Source organism: Archocentrus centrarchus, chromosome 19 (assembly GCF_007364275.1).
Source record: "Archocentrus centrarchus isolate MPI-CPG fArcCen1 chromosome 19, fArcCen1, whole genome shotgun sequence".
Classification (NCBI taxonomy): domain Eukaryota; kingdom Metazoa; phylum Chordata; class Actinopteri; order Cichliformes; family Cichlidae; genus Archocentrus; species Archocentrus centrarchus.
In genome coordinates this window covers 29181605-29205962 of record NC_044364.1, presented here as the reverse complement: position 1 = coordinate 29205962, position 24358 = coordinate 29181605, and the positions used below count along the sequence as shown (strand labels likewise).

Sequence of the window (24358 nt, the reverse complement as noted above, 5' to 3'; positions counted from 1 at the left end):
CCCAAAAAGTAACTTTATAGTGGACATGCTTTAATACTGTTTAAGATAAGCAAGAGCCACTCATTGAGCTGTTGTGAAAAAGTTACCCTGTGTGGGCAGCAACTGAAAATGACAAAATATGAGGAAGTTCATGCAAGTGACACTGCACTTGATGCTGCCTTGGTTTCCCAGGAGTATACCTATAAAGTGTGAGGATGAGGCTGATTGTCAAGAGTGAAAAATGGGGGAGAACTCACACAGGGACAGAGGCTCCATCAATTATTGTTCAATTTTGAGCTACGGCAGGCAGTGATCTTCAGTAAGAGTTGCTGATAAATCCATTGTACCTGCTCAGCACCACATGGCACACAGATGAGGTTGTTACTGATTTCCTGTGGAGACAAAACATCGCTAAAAACTCAGTAAACAGAGACTGGATTATCTTTTCTAACTAAATCAACAGCTGTATTCTGGCTAAGCAAATAACTGCTGTATAAATATATCTAAATGTTTATTTTCACCCACTTAACAAATTGCCACTGTAGTGAAAACTGGAAAATGTGTAGGGTCTTTCCCATTTTAAAGAAAGCAAAAATATTTAATATATTCAGCTTTTAGAAATGCAGTGTTGTAACCTTTAGGAACAAGTTTGACAGCTGAACATAGATTGTTTTTATGGGGCACAGCGCCTTTTTCCTCTCCCAGAGGTGAGATTAATGCGTGACTGTGTTCTGAACTCAATGGTTTGCCCATGGGGGCTTCGGCGTTGGCTTTTCCTACCTCTGCCACCAGACCTGAAGTAATGCACCTCTGAAATATTGATGCAGTGTAAGCTACTACGTTGAGCTGAGGTGTCAAAAGAGGTCTTGGTAGTAAGATTCCTTATGGTTTGCACTATTGCTGTGGTGGTGGCAGTAATAAAACCTACCAGCTTGACACTTTAGTGTAGATGAATTGTTTTGTGTCCAGTATGCTGGAGTGTATCCAGTATGCTAATTACACCACTAATGATTGTAAATTTACTGCTCATCAAAGTCTGTTAATATCTTAGCAAACAGCCTGAGCAGCTGCATCTTGTGCATTTGGACGTAGATAACAGAGATGATTTACTCTCAGCATCAGTTTGACCAAGGCTGCTCAGACTGAAGATGTTTAATCTCTGTCTTAACATCGTAATAATGTTGTTGCTACCCTGGCGCTGTTTGTTGTCACCACTTTGTTTTTTTCTCTCAGTGGAGACATTTCATGTTTTGGACCCTTTAATTCACTGAAGCTTACATGGTGCTTTGATCCTCTTCTCCTCTGATGGTGCTGAAGTCTGATTTGGACACAGCCTTATTGGTTATTCAGTGATGGCTGATGTGCCAGACCTGAAAGGACCCCAGGACCATTTGGGTGGGGTTTGTGTTTTGCTGTCTTATCTGAGATGAAAGTCTTGGCTTTCCTTCATCTCATTCTGCAGTCTCCATGGCTAAACAAAGTCCTGTGAAAGTTTAGGCTCTGACACAAGCTTTAAGAAAAGGAATTGTGTTTGTGTCATTATTAATAGTGGGGTAAACATACCACTGCCACTTTGATGTGCAAAATAAGCATGCACATCAAACAGGAACTGTCCTGTCCTTCTTTAGACCACACAATCCCTTAAAACTGGGTTGGTTTTTGTATTAGGGTGTGTTGTTCACATCTACCCTGTGTGACCTCTCCCATTTGTTTCTGGACTCTGCATTTTGAAGCCTCACTGTTAGCATTTTGGCCACCACTATGATTTTTTTTTTTTGAGACAAATGTGACCATATTTGGACAAAAGCTTGGAGTGCTAAGTTTGGTTAGCAAGCTGCATCCATAAAGTGTATGGATGCTGTGCACAAACAGGTACCTGCTAATTAGTCGAGACTAATAAAATACAAGGTTTCACTCACCGTCTTGGATAGTCTGTATCACACAGAGGGCCATATTACTAGTCAGGCAGTTTAAAAATGCTCCAAAAGGCACAGCATGATCGAGAGGTCCAGCTTAGTGACTCCAATTAAGCCGAGCAGGCAGCTTTTGGACCAGGCTGCAAATAAACCTTTTAACATGGGGGTCTATAGGGACCGACTCACTTCGTGAGTCAGCCCCAAGTGGCCACTGGAGAGACTGCAGTTTTTGTTCATTTTGTGTCAACTTCATTTTACAGTCCTGGAGATTTCTACAGGGTTGTACATAAATATTAATTTCTACAGCATTAATTAACATTTAGTCCTGTGGGTGTTCATTCATGTGATAATTACAGTCATAAACAGTAATGTTATTGCTAAAACGTAAACATGAATGCAGAAAGGCTCTTGATTTGACCTGTGGAAAACATAGCGACAGAATCCACAATACAGCTGCTTTAATGGCAGCAGTGTGATGTGCTACAGTTCAATGAGAAGCTGTGGTTAAAAAGGTGAAGCCATTTTTCTGCACAGTTCACACTGCCCATGTGGAGTCACTAAAACACTAGATGGAGAGAGCACCGTGACCTGGATCGACCTCCTGTAAAGAATTGGTCCTGATAGAAGCTGCTGACAGTGAGTAGTGCGGATTAACAAGGACAGCTTGTCACTAACAGACACTTGTTGTTTTAAAGAAAATGTGCTGCTGCATTTATTTCTGCTCCTTTTTTTTGTGAAGCTCCACTAACCTTTTATTCAGGTGAAGGCAAAGGTGATGGTGAGGAATCTGAGAGATTTGTACTTCAAAACTCAGTCAATTAAGAGTTCACTGACAATTATCAACAGTGTACAAAGAGTACTCTTTTTCAGCCCCCCTCCCCAAAAGTGTACAAAGACAATGTTGATCTTTTTTCATGACATTTAATTTCACCTGGTTCTGTGGTATTTTAATGTAATAGGAAGTATTAAAAACACATGCTGGTGTTGAAAAATGCTGGAAATCTTGGTATCAAATATACTCTTTCCTATCTATTAAAACATTGTATTGTTGCACTAATGAACAGATATATGTTAGAATTCATATGGTGCAATAAACTGATTTGAATTTTAATGTGAATGTGTACTGCATTGCATGTATGCAAAATGTACATGCTGCCACACTGTACACTGTGGCAGTGGAGCAATTTGTCATCTTAATAGCTGGTCTTGTGCCAAAAAAATAATTTCTGGTATTTATATTGTTGTAAATGACTTGTTGAGCTATAATCTGTCAAGCATATCTCAAACATTGTCTCTCATGAATGATATCAATTCATTTTGAGTCATAAAGAACATTCCCGTCACATGGTAGAAGCTACAATCAGGTGGCCAATGTTAACAACTTAGCAACTTTGTCGCTAGATTTATCGACTTTTTCTTTTTTCCAAAAAGCGACTAGCGAAAAATTTAGCGACTTTTTCCAGTGACGTCTGCAACCTGAAACCTCCGCTGTCGCTGACTTTTGTGTGCATACAGTGCTTGTACTGCGTCCTTTTTATGGCATCGCCTAGACTTCGCTTTGGCACGGGGGGGGGCAACTTTTGAGCGACTATTAAGACAGCCGACAGTGAGTTTTCTTACACAAAAGTTGACAACAGTGCCGGCTGCCAGTCACCAGATTACACACAAATATATGGGCCAGCATAGATGAAAACACACCGGCAGCATGTAGAATACCTTCTGAATAAAATCCGTCATCGTTTTCTGTGGTTTATAGCGAACGGTTTCCATTTTTGATTTGGCTTTTTGGAACAATACTTCCACTTGTTGAACGTATCTTCAGTGGCTTTGGCTGCTTTCCACTCCTGCTGCGCCGCAGTCACAGCTTGTCTAATATCGTCAGTGACTCGATGATGGCCTATTTCAGAGGCTTCCGTGAGGCCTTTGAATTGATCCGACCACACAATAGCGCAGTGGTGTACAAGTGAATGAGAGGGTGCCTCGGGCATTGGTGGTCAGGCAGCAGTGCTCGAATTACGTAGTTCTGACCAGCCCCCCCACCCCGGTGTACGGTTTGTACTCTTTGGAAAATGTTGATAATTGTGAATAAAATGGATACCACAGAGAAAAAGACAGGCTTGGGTGTACTGACCCTTAAAGGGTGCACACATCTACATGAGGTAACAGTAAATACACTGCTCAAAAAATGAGTGAATCAAGTCAATTAAACTTCTGGGGTATTGATCTGATAAGTAGTAGAGAGGGTTGTTGATCAGTTCCAGCTGCTTTGGTGTTAATAAAATTAACAACTCTAGTTCACTAGTTTTGGATTTGGCTAGGGTCAGGAATTCCAACACATCAAGGTGTGCCATTGCCAGAAGGTTTGCCGTGTCTCCCAGCACAGTCTCGAGAGAAGTGGCAGGTCCTCCACTGTTTCACTCCATCCAGTGCCACCAGGTTGCACCTCAGACTGTCCAGGAGTTCAGTGCCCTACTCCCGATCTGGGAGGAGATCCCCCAGGACACCATCCATCATCTGATTAGGGACATGCCCTGATGTTGTCAGGCATGCATATGAGCATGTGGGGCCATACTAACTACTGTGTACCATTTAGAGTTGCTGCAATGAAATTTCAACAAAATGCACCAGCCTGCTGCAACAGTTTTTCACTTTGATTTTTGGGGTGTCTGAATTCAGCCTCTGTAGGTTGATCTTTTTCATTTCCATCAAAAGATGCGACGTCCTTTCATTCCTAACACATGACCCAGTCCATACCTGTGTAGGTGACCAGTGTGATTTTTTTTTCCCCCATTGAGATCTGATGTGTTTTTAAGTGTTTCTTTAATTTTTTGGAGCAGCCTATATTGATTTCAGCCACCTGAGTCAACGCTCACATCTTTGATTTTTCTGTTGATTCTCTGTTGCTGAAGAAACAATGGATCAGTCAGTGTTTAGAATTCAGGGTTATGGACTGGGACAACATAATCGTACAGCCAGCTACATTCACTCACGAACACATCTCCCAGTACTACGCCCAACAGGTTTTTCAGGATGTGCACATCTTGTAGCTGTCTTCTTGAACTTGAGGGCAGTGTCAGCTACTCTTCTTTATTTTATGTTTATGGTTTGCTCTGTTTTTGCTAAAAAAAAAAAAAAAAAAGACAGCAGACGTAATATACAAACAATTTATTTGTAATGAAGTGAAAAGGAGTGTAAAAACTATGAAAACTGCCCACTGCAGCCCTTGTTTGTACTTCTTCTGCATACTTTTTTAGCTTTATATTTTCAAGGTTTATCCTCTGTTGTTTCTTGAACTTATCAAACTAAGTTTTCAACCAATCAGCATTTGACCTGTGCAGAGTTCTGATGCTTTTTGTTTATTCCTACAGTCCCTCTCTCTGCATAGGCAAAGAACTGCACAAAGACCAACACAGGATCATAAATCATGTGGCAGCCAATATAAAGGATGAATGCAGCCACCATGATGTCACCCACAGGTTTTAGACTCCTTATTTTGAAGCTTCAGTGTTGGCGTATTTGCTCACCTTGAGGCGACTGTTTGTTGTGATTTGGCGCTATATAAATAAAATTGAATTGAATTGAATTGAATTGAATTGCTGCCATGTTTTTTGGAGCCAGAAGTGACCTTATATGGATGGAAAGATGGTACAGCATATATGTTAGCTATCAGTTTATGTATTAGCATTCATGGATTCATACAGGTGTAATGCACTGTCATACACATCAGCTAATTAGTGCTAAGTAACAGACTATAACTGAAGCATCAACTTCTTGGATGGTGTGTACCACACAGTGCAGACCAACCAGCAATATTAGCCATCATGTCAGTCAGATAATCCATTAAAATGCTCCAAGACAGCACAAATACAGTGAAGAGGTCCAGCTTAATGACTTGAAGTAGATGAAGTATAGCAGACACAGAACAGCTGTCAATCATAGTGGCCATGCCCTCAAACCCAATTATCCTGGTGGATGAGTTATGAATTGTTATGAAGGGAGGGACTATCCCTAGAGGAAAATAATATGCTTTTTAATGCTGTAAAGCATTAACCTTGTATGGTGATAGACTCCCTTTTGGAGTATCATTTATGGCAGCTAGAGGAAGTGCAGTTACTGGAACATCTGCTCTGGCTTCATTTTTCAGCTTCAGAGGTTGCCCCTTGGCAGCAACATGTGTTCAACTTTGCAAAAGGGTCTGTTGAATGTTTGATCTCATGCTAACCCTCGTCTGACCTTAACCTCGTCTAAACTTAACTAAGTAACTTTGTTAAAAGTGAGAACTGAGAATGAAAAAGCAAATAAAAACTTAAAGCGGTAACCTAATTGGTTTAACGTGAGATTATATCTCCAGTCTACCGTATGAAGGTCATGTTTCCGACTCGTGCATCTACCACAGTCTACTTCCTGTGTGGTCAAATCCCTGAAGGCAAACTTCTTCTATGAGCTCTACATTTGTGAGAAGTGGTAAAAGCAGCTTTTGAGCCAACTGAAAATTATATTGATATTCCAAAGTTGTCAACTACTACCAGATGGTTGGAACAAAAAAAAAATTAAAAAATCACCGCCCCCATCTCATCAAGAAATATCAGGCTGAGCTGAATAGATCAAATGAAGTGAGTTTATATCAGAATATGGTTTTGCTGTGGATGGGATTGCAGTGTATGTTCTGCAGGTAACAGACCTTACTGCTAATCACCTTTGCAACTGAAGCAAATATACTTTAAATAACAGATTTCAGTTTGTGCACAGCTTTGTATGTTTGCCTGTAATAATTGCCTATGGTAAATATCATACTGTAGAAAATAATAGAGTCAGCAGCACCACCTGACTTCACCTTTTTTAGCTTCTGCCTTTATTCTTCTACAAGGATTATTATACATAATTGTTTACATAACAGGCAGTCATGTAGTTGAGTCTTGACCAGAGTAAAAAAATAAAGAAATGCTTATATAATGTGTATAGAGTTGACAGAAACTGACAGTGCTGACACTGTCCAAAGAAGTTAACTCAGTCTTTCCTTCAAGCCTTTGTTCCCAAATCTTTTTGTGAGCACGTGTGCGTTTTGTTTGTCACATGCTCGGCACAGTGGGTACAGCGATCTGTGAGTCACAGAGGAAGTCACACACTCGGTCTGTGACAGACACGCGTACAAACATACAGTGGATTTACTATCATCCAGGACCCCACATGGTGGATTACAAATGTGTCTGAGCGTGAGTGCACACATTCTGGCTACGCCACCTGTGACGGCTCAGTCCTCAAACACACAACTCGTTCTGGCAAACGCACAACGCACGCTCCTCAGATCTTCTGAGTCATTGATAGAGTCGTCTTTACTGTTTCTTAGGGGACAGATGATGGGTGAAATAAGTGTGAAGAGTGTGTGTGTGTGTGTGTGTGTGTGTGTGTGTGTGTGTGTTTGTGTAACTGCTGACAGATGTTTCTGAGGGGCTTTTTGACCTCTTTCTCTCATCAACTGACGTGGAAACACACACACACACATACACACACACACACACACACACACACACACACACACACACACACACACACACACACACACACACACACACACACACACACACACAGTAAATGAGCAGTAAATAGAAACCAGCCAGCAGGCTAAGAGGCTTCTGGCACACCTCAGTGCTCTGTTGAATTTCCTCATTGATTTTGCAAAGCGCAAGGTACATTGTGTGTGTGTGTGTGTGTGTGTGTGTGTGTGTGTGTGTGTGTGTGTGTGTGTGTGTGTGTAAAACAGTGGGTCACTTCAGGGAACAGCAGGTTGCCATCTGTGTGTGTTGCTAAATCAACAAATCCTCTTAGTAATAAAAATGTTGTATTTTTATTTTGGGGCCTGGCCGGGCGCAGCAACATGTGCCCCCCATTCTGTAGGCCCACCCCCTGCAAGAGGCGCCGTAGGGGTTGGGTGCAGTATTTGTTGGGTGGAGGCCAAAAGCGGAGGGCCTGGTGGATCAATCCCCCGCTATCCAGACTGGCTTTTGGGACATGTAACATCATGTCTCTGGTGAGGAAGTTCAGAGTATCCATTCTTCTCGGAGTCTCTGGGTGGGGTGCTTCAGTGTGCTCCATCTGGTGACTCCATCGTCCTGCTAGGAGACTTCAGCACTCACATGGGCAATGACAGTGAGACCTGGAGGGGCGTGATTGGAAGCAATGACCTGCCTGATCTGAACCCGAGTGGTGTTCTGTTACTGGGCTTCTGTGCAAACCACAGTTTGCCCATAACGAACACCATGTTTGAACATAACAATGTCCATAAGTGTAAGTAGCACCAGGACACCCTAGGTCACAGGTCGATAGTTGATGACCGAGTGAAGAGAGGAGCTGAGCCGTCACCTGATCACCACCTGGTGGTGAGTTGGAGGATGCTAGACAGACCTGGCGCACCTAAACGTACAGCAAGGTTGCACAGGTAGTGCAATTTAATATTTTTAAAATGATTATGTTGTTTTAATAACTGCTGAAAGCCAAAACTGTAATTCAAAGTAAACTTTAATTAATTATAGAGCCCTAATTTTAATGCAAAACAGGAATCACTCTAAGAGCTCAAACCTCCACCAAGACAGGGCATGAGACTGCTCATTAAAAATCTGTTTTATTGAGCAGTTGAACATATCTAAAAAAATGTTGGTACACTTGTGGACACTCAGAATAAACAGTGTATGACCAAGTAATCCCTGGGAGCCAAAAGCTTTTTTTCTACCCTTGGCTCTGAATGATGTCAGTGAGAGCGGATATCCCTAATATGGTCGTCTAAGACACACTCTCAGTCCCATCCACTGGCAGCTTGAATTTAGTTTGTAAGGGGCAGCTAAAGACATTTGGCTTAAAGGGAGGAGGATAAAACTATTATTTTGAGCTGGAAATGAACCTTATAGGTTCCCTTTAAGTTGTTTTTGCTAATGCTGTCCTTTCTCAGGTGCTGTTGGATCATAAAACACTTGTATGTGTGGTTGTGAAGCTTGGTTGTTTTGTACTTTCCACATTGAGCAGTAGCTCCTTGTACTTGGAAACGTGCATCCACATTTAAAAAAAAGAGCCATTTATTTTCCAAAGTCTTTACTTTTGTCTGACTGATTAGCCTCAGAGCACAGCTGTGATGGCTGCCAGCTGATTTTCACTTCTGTGATTATGAGTAAAAAAAAAGTTTTCTCTTTCATACGTCTGACTCCTATAAAACAGGACTGACTCGCGTCATCCCAGATCCCAGAGCAAGGTCACTCTGCCTCTGCTGCCTTGAGGCCAGGGACATTTTGTGTCACCATAGTCCTTCTCATCAGCCCTGTGCTTGTTATATCATGCAGTCACTATTTTTATAAGATAGAGACCGAGGCTTTTGCTTACTTGGATGACTCACAAGTAGCGGGCTCTTTAGATTGCCTTGGGTTGAGATTTTGTGTATGCATAACTCTTACTTTAAACATGAATTTAGAGAGTATGCAGTATTCTTGTGAGGAGGAAACTGTTAATGTTATACATTTTTAATGGGTATGAGTGTGTTTGCTCCTCTATCACACTCTCTTCATGTATATATGTTATGTACTGGTTCGTATTTTGCTGTTCCCGTGCCTTTTAGATCATATTTAGATTATTTGTGTGTGTAGTGGAGTGTATACGCTGCTGGGTGAGTCCTGGCCCTTCCCACCAAAGCACCCTCACCCACCCTTCAGATAAATCCCCTCCTGGCGTGTCCTGACCTTTGGATGAGATGCTCATTGCTCACTCAAATCTGAGGTTGACAGGCTGAAAAATAAGCGGTAAACAGTCATGCGGAGACCTCCAGTGGTTTTGCAATAGTTGCTGATAAAGTTCTTAGAAGGTTTAGTTCACAGAAACCAATCGCAAACAAAAAATTGTGCCATCAGATGCATTTTAAAGGATAATTCTGTTTATTGCAACTTGTATCTTTGCCTCTTGCTATCAGATCAGTCAGTTATGAATGTATCACACTCAACGAGCTCATTTCTGAGAATTGCATGCAAAACAGCCTCACTAAAAAAATAAGTTTGAGGGCACAGGAAATACAAGCAGTGACATGATCACCTCAATTTATATAAAGTATGAGACAGTCCAATCAAATTTCCACTGTTTTCAACACCTGTTATTTATATACTGGTTCTCTTCACCTGTTTAGTGAGAGATTGTGACTAAAATTCACCCTTTGTCAGGCTTACCTTATCAAAGTAAATGTTTGAGTTGTTTCCACAGACAAAAACAAAGAACAGGCTGTAAAGTTAGTGTGTAAGCAGCTACTAAAGCATCAAAAAGTTTGCATGTCCATTTATCTAACCGGTTTAATCGCATCAAAGACGGTCTAATGCTAACGTTATCTCAAAACTGCTCAAAGGGAGCAGCCAAAAGAAGAAGAGTCACAGCTAAGACTGTATTTCCTGTAGTGGTGCAGTAGTACCAGAATTATGATTAATTATTATATTTGTGTACTGGTAGATTTTTGATAGATTGGTAGATTTTTCTATGTTCTTCCATTCAAAACACATTTGATCTGACCAAAACTCCATTTGTTTTTAAAAATATTTGCCATAAAAATAAAAAGATTTGCAATATTTGAACATTAATGGGGTGTACACTGGCTGATCAGCTTGATATTCATGGATGCAATGTAACAAACTAACCAGCTGACAGGGTTTGGGGTTAGGGTTCTATTCATCCTGCCTTTTTAGGGAATTTTGCCATTTGGAACAGTCAAAATCGGAACAATAAGGCCCATTAAAGTGTATGTTTGAGAGGACTTCTGAAAGATAAAATTTCCTAATTTTGAAAATGTGCTTCTTTATGGGTTGCAGAAACACAACTGTGCCTGTAGTTATTGTTAAGAGATTCAGCACAATTTTCTGTCCCATCTAGGAAAATTACACTTTATATATTGTGCAATATACTAAATTGCTCACACTACACAGACCACTTTTATACACTACATAAAACAATACAAACTGATGAAGTGCAATGTTGATTTAAAAATGCTTCGAGAACTCTCCTGAGGTTGGTGTGCTAAGCATGAGCAATAATTTAGGTAAATAAACTTTTGTAAACTTTGCAATATTTAAGGCAGCTATTCCACAGGCAAATTATGCATCCTGATTCCTCACTCATATAAGACATATGGTGCAATTGCAACAGCAAAAATCGTCTGTTAATGTTAAACTGAGAGGTAAAACTTTATAGTACAAAGTCAGCATGTGTGGTCTCACCATAGAAACAAAATCAGAAGAGATGAGAGTTTAAGAGAATAATCACGCTGATGAAGTTTATTGCAGTTTGCCCAGAAGTCACCTGGTCCAGGTACCCATGTAATGTATTTACTGCAGGACGTATGTCAGTCAATTGGTAGTTGTTTCAGTTGTTCACCTGGAAACTGAGAAAAGATTATCTGGGCCCGGCCTGCTTTCTGCTGCCTGTAGTCGCTTTAAATTGCACTTTATATGGTCTCTAACAGCACATTACTTCTGGTGTGGATGCAGCTTTAAGAGATCAAAATCTAAACAACACCATGAACACTGAAAAACTTGTTGATTCGCCCCAAACCTGATCTTTGTTCACGTCTTTTAGTTTAATCGTTTCATAAAGAGGATAAACAGGTTTCTGCTACCTCACTTTGCCATAAACTCAGAAATATTCACTAAAACTGAAGAGCAGATTTTACATCTGTGCCTCAAAATAAATATTTTTAAATAAAAAAGGAGGACTGCTTTAGAACTTTGGTAAAGCATTTCTTCTGCCAGGAGCTGTGTGTGCATCGTCACTCTTCTCAGCTGTCATGCGTATAATCAGTCTGACAGGCATAACAGAGCCGGTATGATAATAACCTAATTATTGACCACTAAGAGCATCCCTGTGGTTGTCTGCCTGTCAGTTAAAGAAAAGTCTGATAGGAAGGAAGGTGTGCAGCAGGACAAGCTGCTGTCTGACTCAGTCTCTGGCTTTCCAGGGAGTCGATGGGTGCCCGCAGAGCTACTGTCATCACCCAGTGTGTCCGTGTGATGGTTAGACAAGCAGACAGTCGTGAGGGGAAGAAACCGCCTTCCATGTGATGTTTGGGAAACTCTAACCAGTTTTCATCATGCTGTATTATGCAAGATCAAACACGCTGGGAGACTCGCTGTCATCCTCATTATCGTCATGGTTATTGTGAATTAGGGAAGTAAAAGCATTACTAATACTGTAGTTTGAGATAGTTGAGGTGAGTCACAGCCTGGGAGAATGTGTGTGTTTGCCTTTGTGTGTTTTTGTCATGCAAAAACATGGCCTCCTCTTTCAGCTGGGACTTTTGTTTTTCACCGGAGCGACAGGATTTCCTGACAAACTTGAATCTAACTGTGAATAAAAACTTGGCATTTTTGTCTCAGACTGTTTAGACCTGTGGAAACATTCTCACTGGTATTCATTTATATATATATATATATATATATATATATATATATATATATATATATATATATATATATATATATATATATGAATGCAGGAAAGTTTCTATGGCTTGGTCTTTTTATGGTAACAACTGAAATGTGTTACTCAGTGAAAAGTAAGACAATAAATAAAGTTAAATAAATAAATCAAAATAATAAATAAATCTAATTGATTTTGAGACTGCTGTTTCTCATGCTGTTTGGGCATACTCTCATGTTTGATCAATTCTAGCTGATTTAAATCACATCATTTGAATACTTCAGGGATTTTATGGGTATAATTGGTGCATATTGCTGTCATTTGCTGCTGAAGTGGCAATAAACTGATACTGACCCTGATCTGCTTTAATGCATAACATTTATGAACTGTGGCTTATAAAATGATATAATACTTAAGCTTGCATTGCCTGCTAATCATCTATATAGTTGTAGCAGTTCCCCTGTGATCCCATGGCCTCCCTCAGCAGCACTGAACCGTTTCCGCTCCTTCAGAAGTACTCTGAACATCAGAACAAATTAACCGCGACAAGCGTGCAGGTGCTCACATCGCACTCAATCGATTGGTGGAGGACTGATATAGGTTGTCTTTTTACTGGGAGCTGAGACATGCTGCCGTTAGTTCACAACAGAAAGAGATGAAGGAGAGGGAGGCAGGGAGGATGTGTGGAGATTAATGCCCATCTGCACTGTGCTGACTCATATTCCTCAGTGCGACACTGTTGATACCTTCATTTGTTCTGTTGTTCTCTGAAGGCAGCTGCTCTTTCTGCATGCAGGGCTTTTATTCTTCTTTATGTCAGATTTTATTAATCAGACATTTATCACTCACTTTCACAGCAAACCGAAGCTCTGTAAACCTACTTCTGCGCTGAAGGAGATCTTTCATGCCCACAGGAAAAAAACAATGTCCTCCTTTTCGCTGTCTCACAGCAGCGCCGCAACCTGCCCTCATTTCTGAGGTGCTACATCGGGGTGTGTTCAAATATTTAGTTTAGTGCAGCAGGCCAATTATTTTTCAACCTCTCCATCTGTTCCAATGACAGAAGAACAAAAGCCAAAAAACAGCCACCGTGTTTACCTTGTTAACACATTCAGCGACTTCAGCGACTGTAGTTTAGCCCACTTACAGTAAAAATCTCTCTCACACATCACCCTCATTCACACACGCACAGCAGGGATGATGTTGATACTACGGCATTGCTGCTGATGCGATTTGGCAGTACTGGGCCACGATTCCTGCTGAATGCCCTAAAATTTTGCCTCCCCTGTGCCCCCATCCCCACGTTCTGTCTCTACGGTCCTCTTAGCAATCACTCCAGCGACTCGCTCCCCGTCTTCCAGTCTCACCCTCACACGCTCAGTCTCACACGCTGAGCATGTTCATTTTGGGGTGTGTAGACTTCATTCACTTTCCAATGTGTGTGAAGTCAAGATATTCTTGTGCTCAGTAAGAGAATCTGAAGCTGTGACCTCATGGCTCTGCGTAGGGTTAGGCTGTATTTTGGTACCCTTTCTTTCTTCTTTTTCGCTGCTCCCTTTAGGAGTCGCCACAGCAGATCATCCACCTTCATTTCACCCTGTCCCTACAGTCCTCCTCTGTCACACCAACTCTCTGTAGGTCCTCCTTCACTACATCCATGGATCTTCTCAGTGGTCTTCCTCTTCTCCTCCTGCTTGGCAGCTCCATATTCAACATCCTTTGTCCAAGATATTTACTGTCCCTCCTCCGCACGTGTCCGAACCATCTCAGCCTCGTCTCTCTAATTGACATCCAACCTGTGGGGTATACGCACAGTTCAACATCACAGCTCCGATTTCCAGCTTCCAGCTCACTCCTGTCTGACAACACTGCACACATACTCTTTCTTCACGATTACCCCTACTCCATTTTGCATCCTATCTACACCATGGCCTTGCTTCCCTCCTGCACACATAATATATCTACCATCCTTCTCTCTACCACGTCAGTCAGCTCTCTCCCTTTACCAGCCATAGTCCCGACATTTAAAGTCCCTACTCTCACCTACACACTCCTACCTTTCCTTCTCTCTCACTGCCTCTGAATATGCCTCCTCTCCTCTCCTCTCCTCTCCTCTTCCTCTGTCTTTGACCAACAGTAGCACAGTTTCCACCGACAACCTGTTGGACAACGGGACCGGAGGCGGTCATTGTTAATCTGGCCCCCGATTAATCTGGTATGGAAATCTCGTTCTTGATGATCTGCGTGTGTGATTTGGCTAAGATTTTATGCTGGATGCTGTTCCTGACACAAGCCTCCCCATTTATCTGGGCTTGGGACCAGCACGAGGAGTACCCTGACTAGAAAGTTTTGTTTTTTTTTCCCTGTTATTTTTAATTTTCAGTCATTGTTTTGCTAGGATTAAGGAACAAAACCTCATGGTTATCTTTAGGAAAAGGTCATGTCTGGGTTAAAATACATAATTATTGGCATAACCATTTTGATTGACAGGTGTGCTTACACAGAAAACTGTAGCTGGCAGCCTGCAAGGCCAGCCGAACTGGACTTCTCAGCCGTGTATGTACTGTTGGTGCCGTTTTAGATTGTGATGGAATTATCTGACTAATTACATGGCTCCCTGTGTGGTACAGCCTGTCCAAGTAGTCCGTGTTCCAGGACTAGTGAGTGAAATTCTGGTGTTTTATAAATCTTTTTCTTAGGACTAACTGACTCTCTGGCTACATTGCAGTTTGTAAACTTCACCCATACTTGGGATGTACATGGTGGAGGGTTCTTTTAAGGGTTTTCTGTCTGAAAGGCTCAATAAAACATTGTTAACATAGCTGAAAATGTAAGCCTTCATAAAATCAAACTCACCGCCCAGTATGGCTGTTTGGACGGTTTTTAACAGGGAGACTGTGGGGACTGAGTTTGGAGAGAGCCTCAAGTGGCCATTAGTGGAACTGCAGTAGTTGGCACTCGCTCTGTATTTTTCAGCCCAGGATTTTGCTGATTGGTCTTGTAAAACTGCTGAACCTTACAAATATACAGTGTAAAAATGTAATGCATATGAATATAATATGGTCATATAATCTGGAAATTCATCAGACACTCTTATTTATAGTTAAAATAACCAGACGAAAACGCTTGTTTTTTGCTAATAAAAATTATTGCATCATTATCAATTAGGGTTGGAAAAAAATGGATCCACTGTAATAGACCATATTGCTTCATTGTTATAATACTGTCTATACAGTGGTGTGAGGTGCCATATATTTCAACACACACACACACACACACACACACACACACACACACACACACACACACACACACACACACACACTTGGTGGTTTGACTTGCCGGAGTTGCTATTTAATGACTCCTCATGGTGAAGGTAGACAGATAAATGAGGGTAAACTAGCACAGGGGAAATGGCAGACCGTGGAGGAAGAGACATCAGAGAGCTAATTAACTGAATTGACACATTATTAAAATGGAATAATAATGATAATAGGCACGCACACACAGAGAGACACCACAGTGCAGTCTTACTTTTTTGTTTGCAGAGAATTGTTGCGCACTGTATCGAGTATCGCCGGATTGACGTATCCTAATATCACACAGACATGAAAATAGAAATGTTGCAAGCCAAAATGATCTGATGCCCAAGCTGATGGCAATAGAAACTTGATCTAAACCACCTAAAAACACAGTCACAAACTAGTGTCGGTCTTTATTCAAAGAAACCTTCACATGTCATGTGTCATATATTGGCAGGTCTGTTGGGCAGTACGCGATTCACCGGCTCTTCCCGAAACTACAGCACCCTGCTGCTGGAGGAGGAGGCTGGGCTGCTGTACGTGGGAGGCAGAGGAGCACTCTATGCTCTCAACACCTCCAACATCTCCACACCTGCAAACCTCACAGTGAGTGCCAAGATGCTGAGAGACACGTAATTGCTGATGTTAAGACAGAAACAGCAAAGCCCATTTCACAAGTTTTTCTCCCATTCGAAGGAGGAGAAACTAATAATAGCCTTAAGCAGATTGAGCAAATCCCATTGTGTTCCACCAATTTTATGGCTATCGGATTAAATGCACCAGGCATTTATTCAAGGGTTACTGAAGTGAGTCAGAACTTAGTGACGCAGCCAGAAAATTAAGTCTGCTGTCCTCCTCTTTTTCTTCTCCTGTTTATCACACACACGCACACACAAACACACACACACACACACGCACACACACACACACACACACATTTTCTTCTCTATATCTCTTACTTCATTTTCTATCTTCAGGGCTTTTTATTTATTTGTCCCTCTTTATTTATTTAGCTTTGAGTCATCCTCATTACCCTCCCATTGTTTGCAGATTGATTGGGATGCGTCTCCTGAACAGAGGAAGCAGTGCCTGAACAAAGGCAGAGACAATCAGGTAAAAGGCTGCAGCTTTGTTTTCTTCCTGGCAAAAAACTCCCATCTTTATTTATTAAGTTAATATTGGAGAACATGAATGGAACTGCTCCATTTTGTGACACGGAGATTGCATATAACAGCAACAAAGTAGCCAATCCTTTCAGCCATTTTATAATTTAGTTTTTTTAAACCCAGAGACACTAATATGGAGGTAGAACATTTAAAATAAATCACACTCATTCATTCAGAGCAGCCCCTCTACATGAAGGAGAGATTTTTTGTTGTAGAGCCTTTACAATCCATATATAAAACAAGATATCCACTTCCTGGATAATAAACCAAAATGTCATTAGCGAAATACACCTTATACATACACACTTTATTAGGCACACCTGTTTAAGTGCTTGTTAGTTCAAAAATCACATGGCAGCAACTCAGTGCATTTAGGCATGTAGACGTGGTCGAGACAACCCGCTGAAGTTCAGACTGAGCATCAGAGTGAGGAAGAAAGGTGATTAAAGTAACTTTGAATGTTCTAGATGGGCTTTTTTCTGCACAACCATCTCAGAGAATTTCTGAAAAAGAGAAAATATCCAGTGAGCTGCAGTTCTCTGGGGGAAAATGCCTCGGTGATGCTAGACACCAGAGGAGGGTGGCCAGACTACTTCAAGCTGAAAGGAACCCAAAAAAACCACTTGTTGCAACCAAGGCATGCAGAAGAGCATCTCTGAAAGGACACCGTGTTGAAACTTGAAGCAAATGGACTAGCAGCACAGAAGACCACACCAGGTGCCACTCCTGTCAGCTGAGAACAGGAAACTGAAGCTACGATTCCCATGGGATCACCAAAATTTGAAAATTGAAGATTGAAATAATGTTGCCTGGCCAGATGAGTTGATTCCTGCTGTTCCACTGAGATGATAGGGTCAGAATAAGGCATAAACACCATGAAAATATGGATCCATCCTTCCGTGTATCAATGGTTCGGGCTGGTAGTGGTGGTGTAATTGTGTGGTGTAGTTTTCTTGGCACACTTTGAGCCCCTTAGCACCAACTCAACATCATTTCAGTGCTACAGCCTACCTGAGTATTGTTGCTGACCACATCCATGGCTTCTTCCAGCAGGAAAACACACTAGTTCACAAAGCTCAGCTCATCCCAAACTGCTTTCTTGAACATGACAATGAGTTCACTGCACTCAAACTGGCCTCCACCGTTTCCATCTCCTGTTCCACCACATTTAGCACATCGTGGAACGTGAGATTCACAACATAAATGCGTAGCCAGAAAATCTGCAGCAGCTGCGTGATGCTGTCATGCCAATATGGACCACAACCTCTCCAACACCTTGTTGAATCTACGCCACGACGAATTAGGACAGCTCTGAAGGCCAAAGGGGGTCCAACCTGGTACTAGCACAGTGTACCTAATAACATGGCCAGGATACTCTATGGCTTCCTTAACTGGTAAATTTAATTTAATATTGAAAAATCTTAAGGGAATAGCATCTCTTCTGTTTAATACAGCCACATTTTATTAAAAAGTTGGGAACAGATGAATGTGATCCCCAGTGAGAGGGGACATCTGCACCTTGTGGAAGAAAACATATTTCACCATAAGACTTAGGAATAAGAGCTTTTCAGTTCTGGAACATATTTCCATTAAATATATGATTGAGTGGCTCTTACCAATCCTTTGCATGTAGTCTTAAAATTTTGTTTAAAAGCAGCCATCATATGTAGTTGCTGCACGCCTGCCTCTCTTTCTTCAGTTTTGTCAGTTTGTATCCTTTATGGCTTTATCTTTGCTATCTATAATCTAATGAGATTTTATGTTCCTTCCTTTTGAAATACCTGTGCTGTCTGTTTAATAGTATTAATGTAATCTCTACTACAAATGATTTATTTTGCATGCTTCTTGCTTCACTCTCTAAAGCTTTTCCCCTGCCTTTGAATTGATTGATTTAATAACTGATTGATTGACTGATGTAATATGCATTGCCACTGAAAAAAAATAAGCACATGCACAATAAAAACAAATAATTTCTTTTTACTGTGGTCTTTGCAGACAGAGTGTTACAACCACATCCGCTTTCTGCAGCGATACAATGAGACTCACCTGTACGTGTGCGGAACAAACGCCTTCAGACCTCTCTGTGCTTATATAGTAAGAGCCTGTCATTTTTATGTCAAGTAAAATTGTAACATGATTTGAAATTAGTTAATTAATTGTTTGTTCCCACTCTTTTTTTTTTTCCAAGGATGCAGAGCGGTTCAGCTTCTCCTCAGGGTTTGAGGAGGGCAGAGACAGGTGTCCATATGACCCAGTAAAAGGATACACTGGCCTCATTGTTGGTAGGTCTTCTAAGTCTCATTTATTCTCCAGCATATTGATGGAGATCAAGCTGTACACAGACAGCACACAGTATTCTGATGGGAAGAAAATTATGCTTGTCCTATGGTGGGCTTATTTGTAAAGGCTTCTGGACAGTCAAAACTTACTGCTCTACATGTGGTGGTGGCACAGTGGTGCAGTGGTTAGCACATATTAAGAAGAAGGTTCTGAATTTGAATCTGCTCATAGTCTGAGGGATTCACCAGTCTATTGGTGTCCATGGCACATTGTTAAATTAGTTCATACATATGACAGGGGTTTTGGGCCCTGTGCTGTTTCACTATACATGCTGCTCACTGAATATTTAAAAAGCATAATATTACCTACCACCTGTACGCTGATGACACTCAGATATTCCTGTCTCTGAAAGCAGACACTTCTTTTCTTCACTAATAAATGATCGCATCTAAGTATTTATCAGACATAGTTTTATATTAATTGTTGAACACTTGAGTCAGCTGACCTGGAGCTGTTAGCAGTTTAAAGCACCAGACTGGCTTTCTGCCAACCTGAAACTCTGGAACGGCCCTGCCATTCAAATCACCTCTTCTCTTTAACCTCTTCAGTTTAGTTTGACTTTTCAGTTGTGTGTTTTTGTGAACACCATTCACAGTACAGTATACACACCATACAGTACATGGTGTGGAGTTTGTGTGTTCTCCCTGAGTCTGTGCAGGTTCCCTCCAGGTAATCTGGCTTCCTCCCACCGTCCAAAGACGTGCGGGGGGTTGGGTTTATCGGTGATCCTAAATTGCTCATTGGTGTGAATATGAGTGTGAACAGTTGTCTGTCTCTCTGTGTTGGTCTCCCTGTGACAGGCGACCTGTCCAGGTTGTACCCTGCCTCTCACTCTATGACAGCTGGGGTAGGCTCCAGCCCCCCCCGGGAGCCTGATTTAGATAAGTGGAAGAAGATGTTTTAATCATACTTCATTTTCCTTTATTTTTTTTATTGCTGTGCAATACACCATCTGTTGGGCTTAAATGTGCTATATAAATAAAACTGACTCGACTTAATTCTGACATAAAGGAATGTATTTGTATTTTGTGGTTTGCACCGTTACGGAGACGAGTCTCGAATCTGTGGGACAGACTGGCACTTCTCTAGTTTTACCACTCAAAGCTTTATCTCCCATCTGCACCTGTGGCCACCTGAGAATCACCAACTAACTTAACTTGCATATGTTTAGACACAGAAATAAGAAAACACCAGCTACAGGGAGAGCAAAGGTCCAAACCTAAAACGTTCTTGCTGTGAGGTGACCGTGATAACCTCTGTACAGCATGCTGCTAATATACAGACACAGACTGTATTAGATGCTTTTCATTTAACTTAAATGCACAGTAAAACTCTCAAATCTAAGAGTGAAATGAATATAATAAAGTCAATCTTTTCAGCAGTTCTCTGTTTCTAGTCCCCCCCTCATGGTCCTCGTGCTCTCCTCATATTAATCTCTTCATATATGACTTTTTGATGTGGTTTTGGATTTGACATTTTCCTGCCCTTTGCCAGAATGATTTGCTTTGCTGTCTCATCAGCGCGTCAGCAAACGACCTTGGCTTTTTGGATTAAAGCTTTGGACTCTTCCACTGGTTTCCTTTCACACATTCGGGTTTTTTTTTTCTCCTCGGAGTTTTTATCTGGCTGAACAGAGGCCGTCTCCTGATTCTGCACCTTAAAATCCATAAGGTGGACTGACTCATGAGTAACCCTTTTCCCGAGGGTGTAGCATGCTGATGTCATGGTTAACCAATCAAGCTAAAAAAACTTTGATAATGGGTTCTGAGTGAGTTTTATTCAAACACGTTGTTAGAGCTGTGCTGCTGTGAGGACATAATTAGGCCCAGCAGTGTTTTTAATAAATGCTAACGTCATCACACTAAGGGTCTGTGAAGATTCATCAAATCACAGTGCACCCAGAAGGGCAAGGAGAACTTGGGGGATTTGCTTCAGATGCAAGGAAGGTCACAGTTACGTGATTTTTACCAACTCAAACTGCTTAAGTCTTTAATTAGCTTCATTGTAAATGTGAATGTGCTCCCTCATGTGTAGTTGCTTGACAACCATTATGAACATTAGACAGGATTACAGCAACTAATAACTGTTTAAAAGTATATCCTGATTTCTGGATTAGTCCACGCTTATGGAAATAATTTAGATGCAGCATAGATAATCAGACACTGCCTTTATTAGATAATTTAAGCATACTAAATGATTGTTGTTATTATTGTTGCAAATACACTGAGTCATAGGTCATACTGTTCCTACTTCCTCTGTTGACTGCTTGCATTTACATGTTATTAGATGCATGTGTTTAATCTTTTAATTAGATGGTGAGATGTTCACGGCCTCTCAGTACGAGTTTCGCAGCTCTCCAGATATCCGCAGAAATTTTCCCTTCCCCACACTCAGGACAGAGGAGGCGCCCACCCGGTGGCTTCTGGGTAAATATAACAATATAATAATTCACAAATACATCACTCAGTGGTGGAATGTAAGTAACAGCTGCAGTAAGACACTTTTAGACAAGTTAGATTGTATTTAACTAAAAGTAGGAGACAGGTAACAAAGCAAATGTTAAAACTGCAAAAATGTTTTTGCTTCTTCTTGTTTTGAATTTTTTATGGAATTTCAGAAAGTTGGTACAGGAGCATGTTCACCGTTGTATTGCGTCTCCTCTTGTAACAACACTGTAAGATTCTGGGAACTCGATATAACTTGACATTGTGACTGTCGTGTGTCAGTTTGAGTTTTTGAACTTTCTTGTTTGAATATTGTGTTGATTTTTGTTTTGTTTCATGTTTATGTTGTTTCATGTGTTTCCTCTTTAGTGTACTTAGCTTGTTCCTCCTTCCCCATTCCTTCAGACTTTATTCCTCCATCTTGTGTCAAGTCTCCTGTGTTCATGTCTGTGTTTTCCCTATTTAGTTATCACACTTCCTGTTTCAGGTTGGGAGTCGGTGTTCCTTTTGCTTTGCTTTTAGTTTTGCTTTCTTTGTCTCGTCCCCTGCGATTTAGTTCAGCTGTGTGTTGCTTCCCCAGCTGTCTCCACTTTCCCTAATCACCCTCCTGTGGCTACATTCACACTGCAGCTTGAAGTGACCCAAATCCAATTTTTTTGCACGTATGTGACCTGTATCTGATCTTTTCATGACAGTCTGAACAACACAGATCTGATTTTTACAAATGCGGCCCAGGCCACTTGGATATGTGGTCCTAAATCCAATACGTATTCTGATCTTTCAGATGTGACCTGTGTCTGTACGGCCAGGTCGCATTCATCCGACCTGCACGTCATTGATGCTCGACAAACGTCACTATTATGATCCATGTTTACTTCTGCAAACACTCCATCCATAACAATCCATAACCTGTGTCCTATGTATCATTTAGCACGAGTGGTGCCTTCTCATGTGCACACATGCTGGCTTTTACACTACAAACTGACTAAGCCAGTCAGTTACTCTCCCACAGGATGTAACCCTAACCCTGTCTCATACTGGCTTTCAGCCTCTTCAGTTATGTTGAGAGTGTTACTTTATTTTTGGAGTATTTTAGTGATATTTTATAGACTATGCAATCACACATTCATTGCAGTTTTATATTGAGAAACATGAACTATTTGCCCTCATGCTTTTTTGCATTTTTGCAAGCTACCAATGTAATTAATTAGTTACATGATCTCAGCTGTGTGCTGTTTTTGCTGGCATCCAAACAAAAATAAGCTTTTATTTTTCAAAGAACAAAAACCAAATGTGCAAAACTCCTTACTGAACACTAAACATTTGCATATGTTGTAATTTTACCATTCTCAATTAAATATGGGCTTTAAATCATTGCTTTTATTTATTATTTCATTTTATGCAGCATCCCAATGTTTGTGAGTCTATTTCCACTTACAGTAGAATATTAATAGACCAAGCCATATTGCTATTTTGCACATTTTTATTACATCAGATGTTTTGTTGTTATAAAAAGGCAGATTCACTTGTAGAATAAAAATCACATGAAAAAAATTGCACTGCATTGCAGCTCTAACTGACTTGGTTGTGTTGGTTCAATCATACTTAAAGGCTCCATCTTTAGTTTCCAAGGAGACACTTTCTAGGCTGCTAATAGGTTTGTGTTTGGACATTGTGTGTGTGTGTGTGTGTGTGTGTACAGAGGCAGATTTCGTGGGCTCTGCACTGCTGAAGGAGAGCATCAACAGCTCTATTGGGGATGACGACAAGATTTACTTCTTCTTCACTGAGAGAAGCCAGGAGCAGATTGCCTACCCCAGCCAGACCAAGGTGTCCAGGGTCGCCAGAGTCTGCAAGGTCAGAGAGACGAGTCAACCCACTGGTTGCAGTAGTATCTGTAATCGCATTAATGCTTTCACTGGCTTTGAAAACGGTTTACAGTGCCTGCAAGGTCATGGAAAGACAGGGTTGAAACAAGGGAGGAGAAAAGTTGCCAATCATTCGAAGTGAAAAATGGTGGGATTATTTAATGCTTTATGTCAGTTACACAGAATGAAGTGTAAATGGGTTTAGAAGGACATTCTGCACTTGTTTCTCTCTGAGCTGCCACTCTCCTCTCAACATGATATCAGTACTAAATCAGCCAGCAGCCGGGCGGCTCTAATCACAGTTTCTTCACTCACAGAGGTTCTCTCTGTGCCACTGTTGCCAGGCAAACTACAAGTCCATAAACCTCCACCTCCAATGGCAAACCCTCTTCCCCACTTTATTGTCATATCACCCTCTTCCACTCCTCCTCCTCCTCTTCTTCCACTTCTTCCCCTCTCACCTCATTTTGCTTGCTGTCAACATTCCCAGTCTAGACAGCATGCCCAGCAACCATTCCTAGAGGTTACTTTTGCTCTCTTTCTTCATCCTTGTCATTTCTTTCAGGCATTGGTGGTGGTATAATTACCATCACAGTGTGCTTCTGTGGGGATCAAAGGACTGACTCAAAGACTCAGCTGGTGAAATGATGCAGTTGTGTTTCACTTTGTGTGATCCTGTGTAAAGGATTTACATGAATGAATCAGAGAACAATGGACGAGGAAAACCTACTGAGCATCAAACGTTTCAAAGATTGTGTCATGGTGTGAGTTTCCTATAGTATTTGTAAAATACTGGAGTTTTTTTTATATCTTTTACTAAAGTTCAGCCTTTAGGCTGTTCTCATTTCTCTAACTTGTGCTTCCTTGTCTCCTCTGTCCTCTTACCTGTGACCTGGAAACCTGGAGGTGAAA

At 41.2% G+C, this 24358-nt stretch overlaps 1 protein-coding gene across 1 annotated transcript in view; it reads left to right on the top strand.

Annotated features, from left to right (window-relative positions):
• sema4gb (sema domain, immunoglobulin domain (Ig), transmembrane domain (TM) and short cytoplasmic domain, (semaphorin) 4Gb) overlaps positions 1-24358 on the top strand; it is a 56449-nt gene that overhangs the window by 12867 nt on the left and 19224 nt on the right. The window contains exons 3-8 of the mRNA XM_030754981.1: positions 16086-16234; positions 16679-16741; positions 18790-18888; positions 18983-19076; positions 21447-21560; positions 23281-23435. Coding sequence (XP_030610841.1) covers positions 16086-16234; positions 16679-16741; positions 18790-18888; positions 18983-19076; positions 21447-21560; positions 23281-23435 — 674 coding nt within the window. The remainder of the gene's footprint in view (positions 1-16085; positions 16235-16678; positions 16742-18789; positions 18889-18982; positions 19077-21446; positions 21561-23280; positions 23436-24358) is intronic.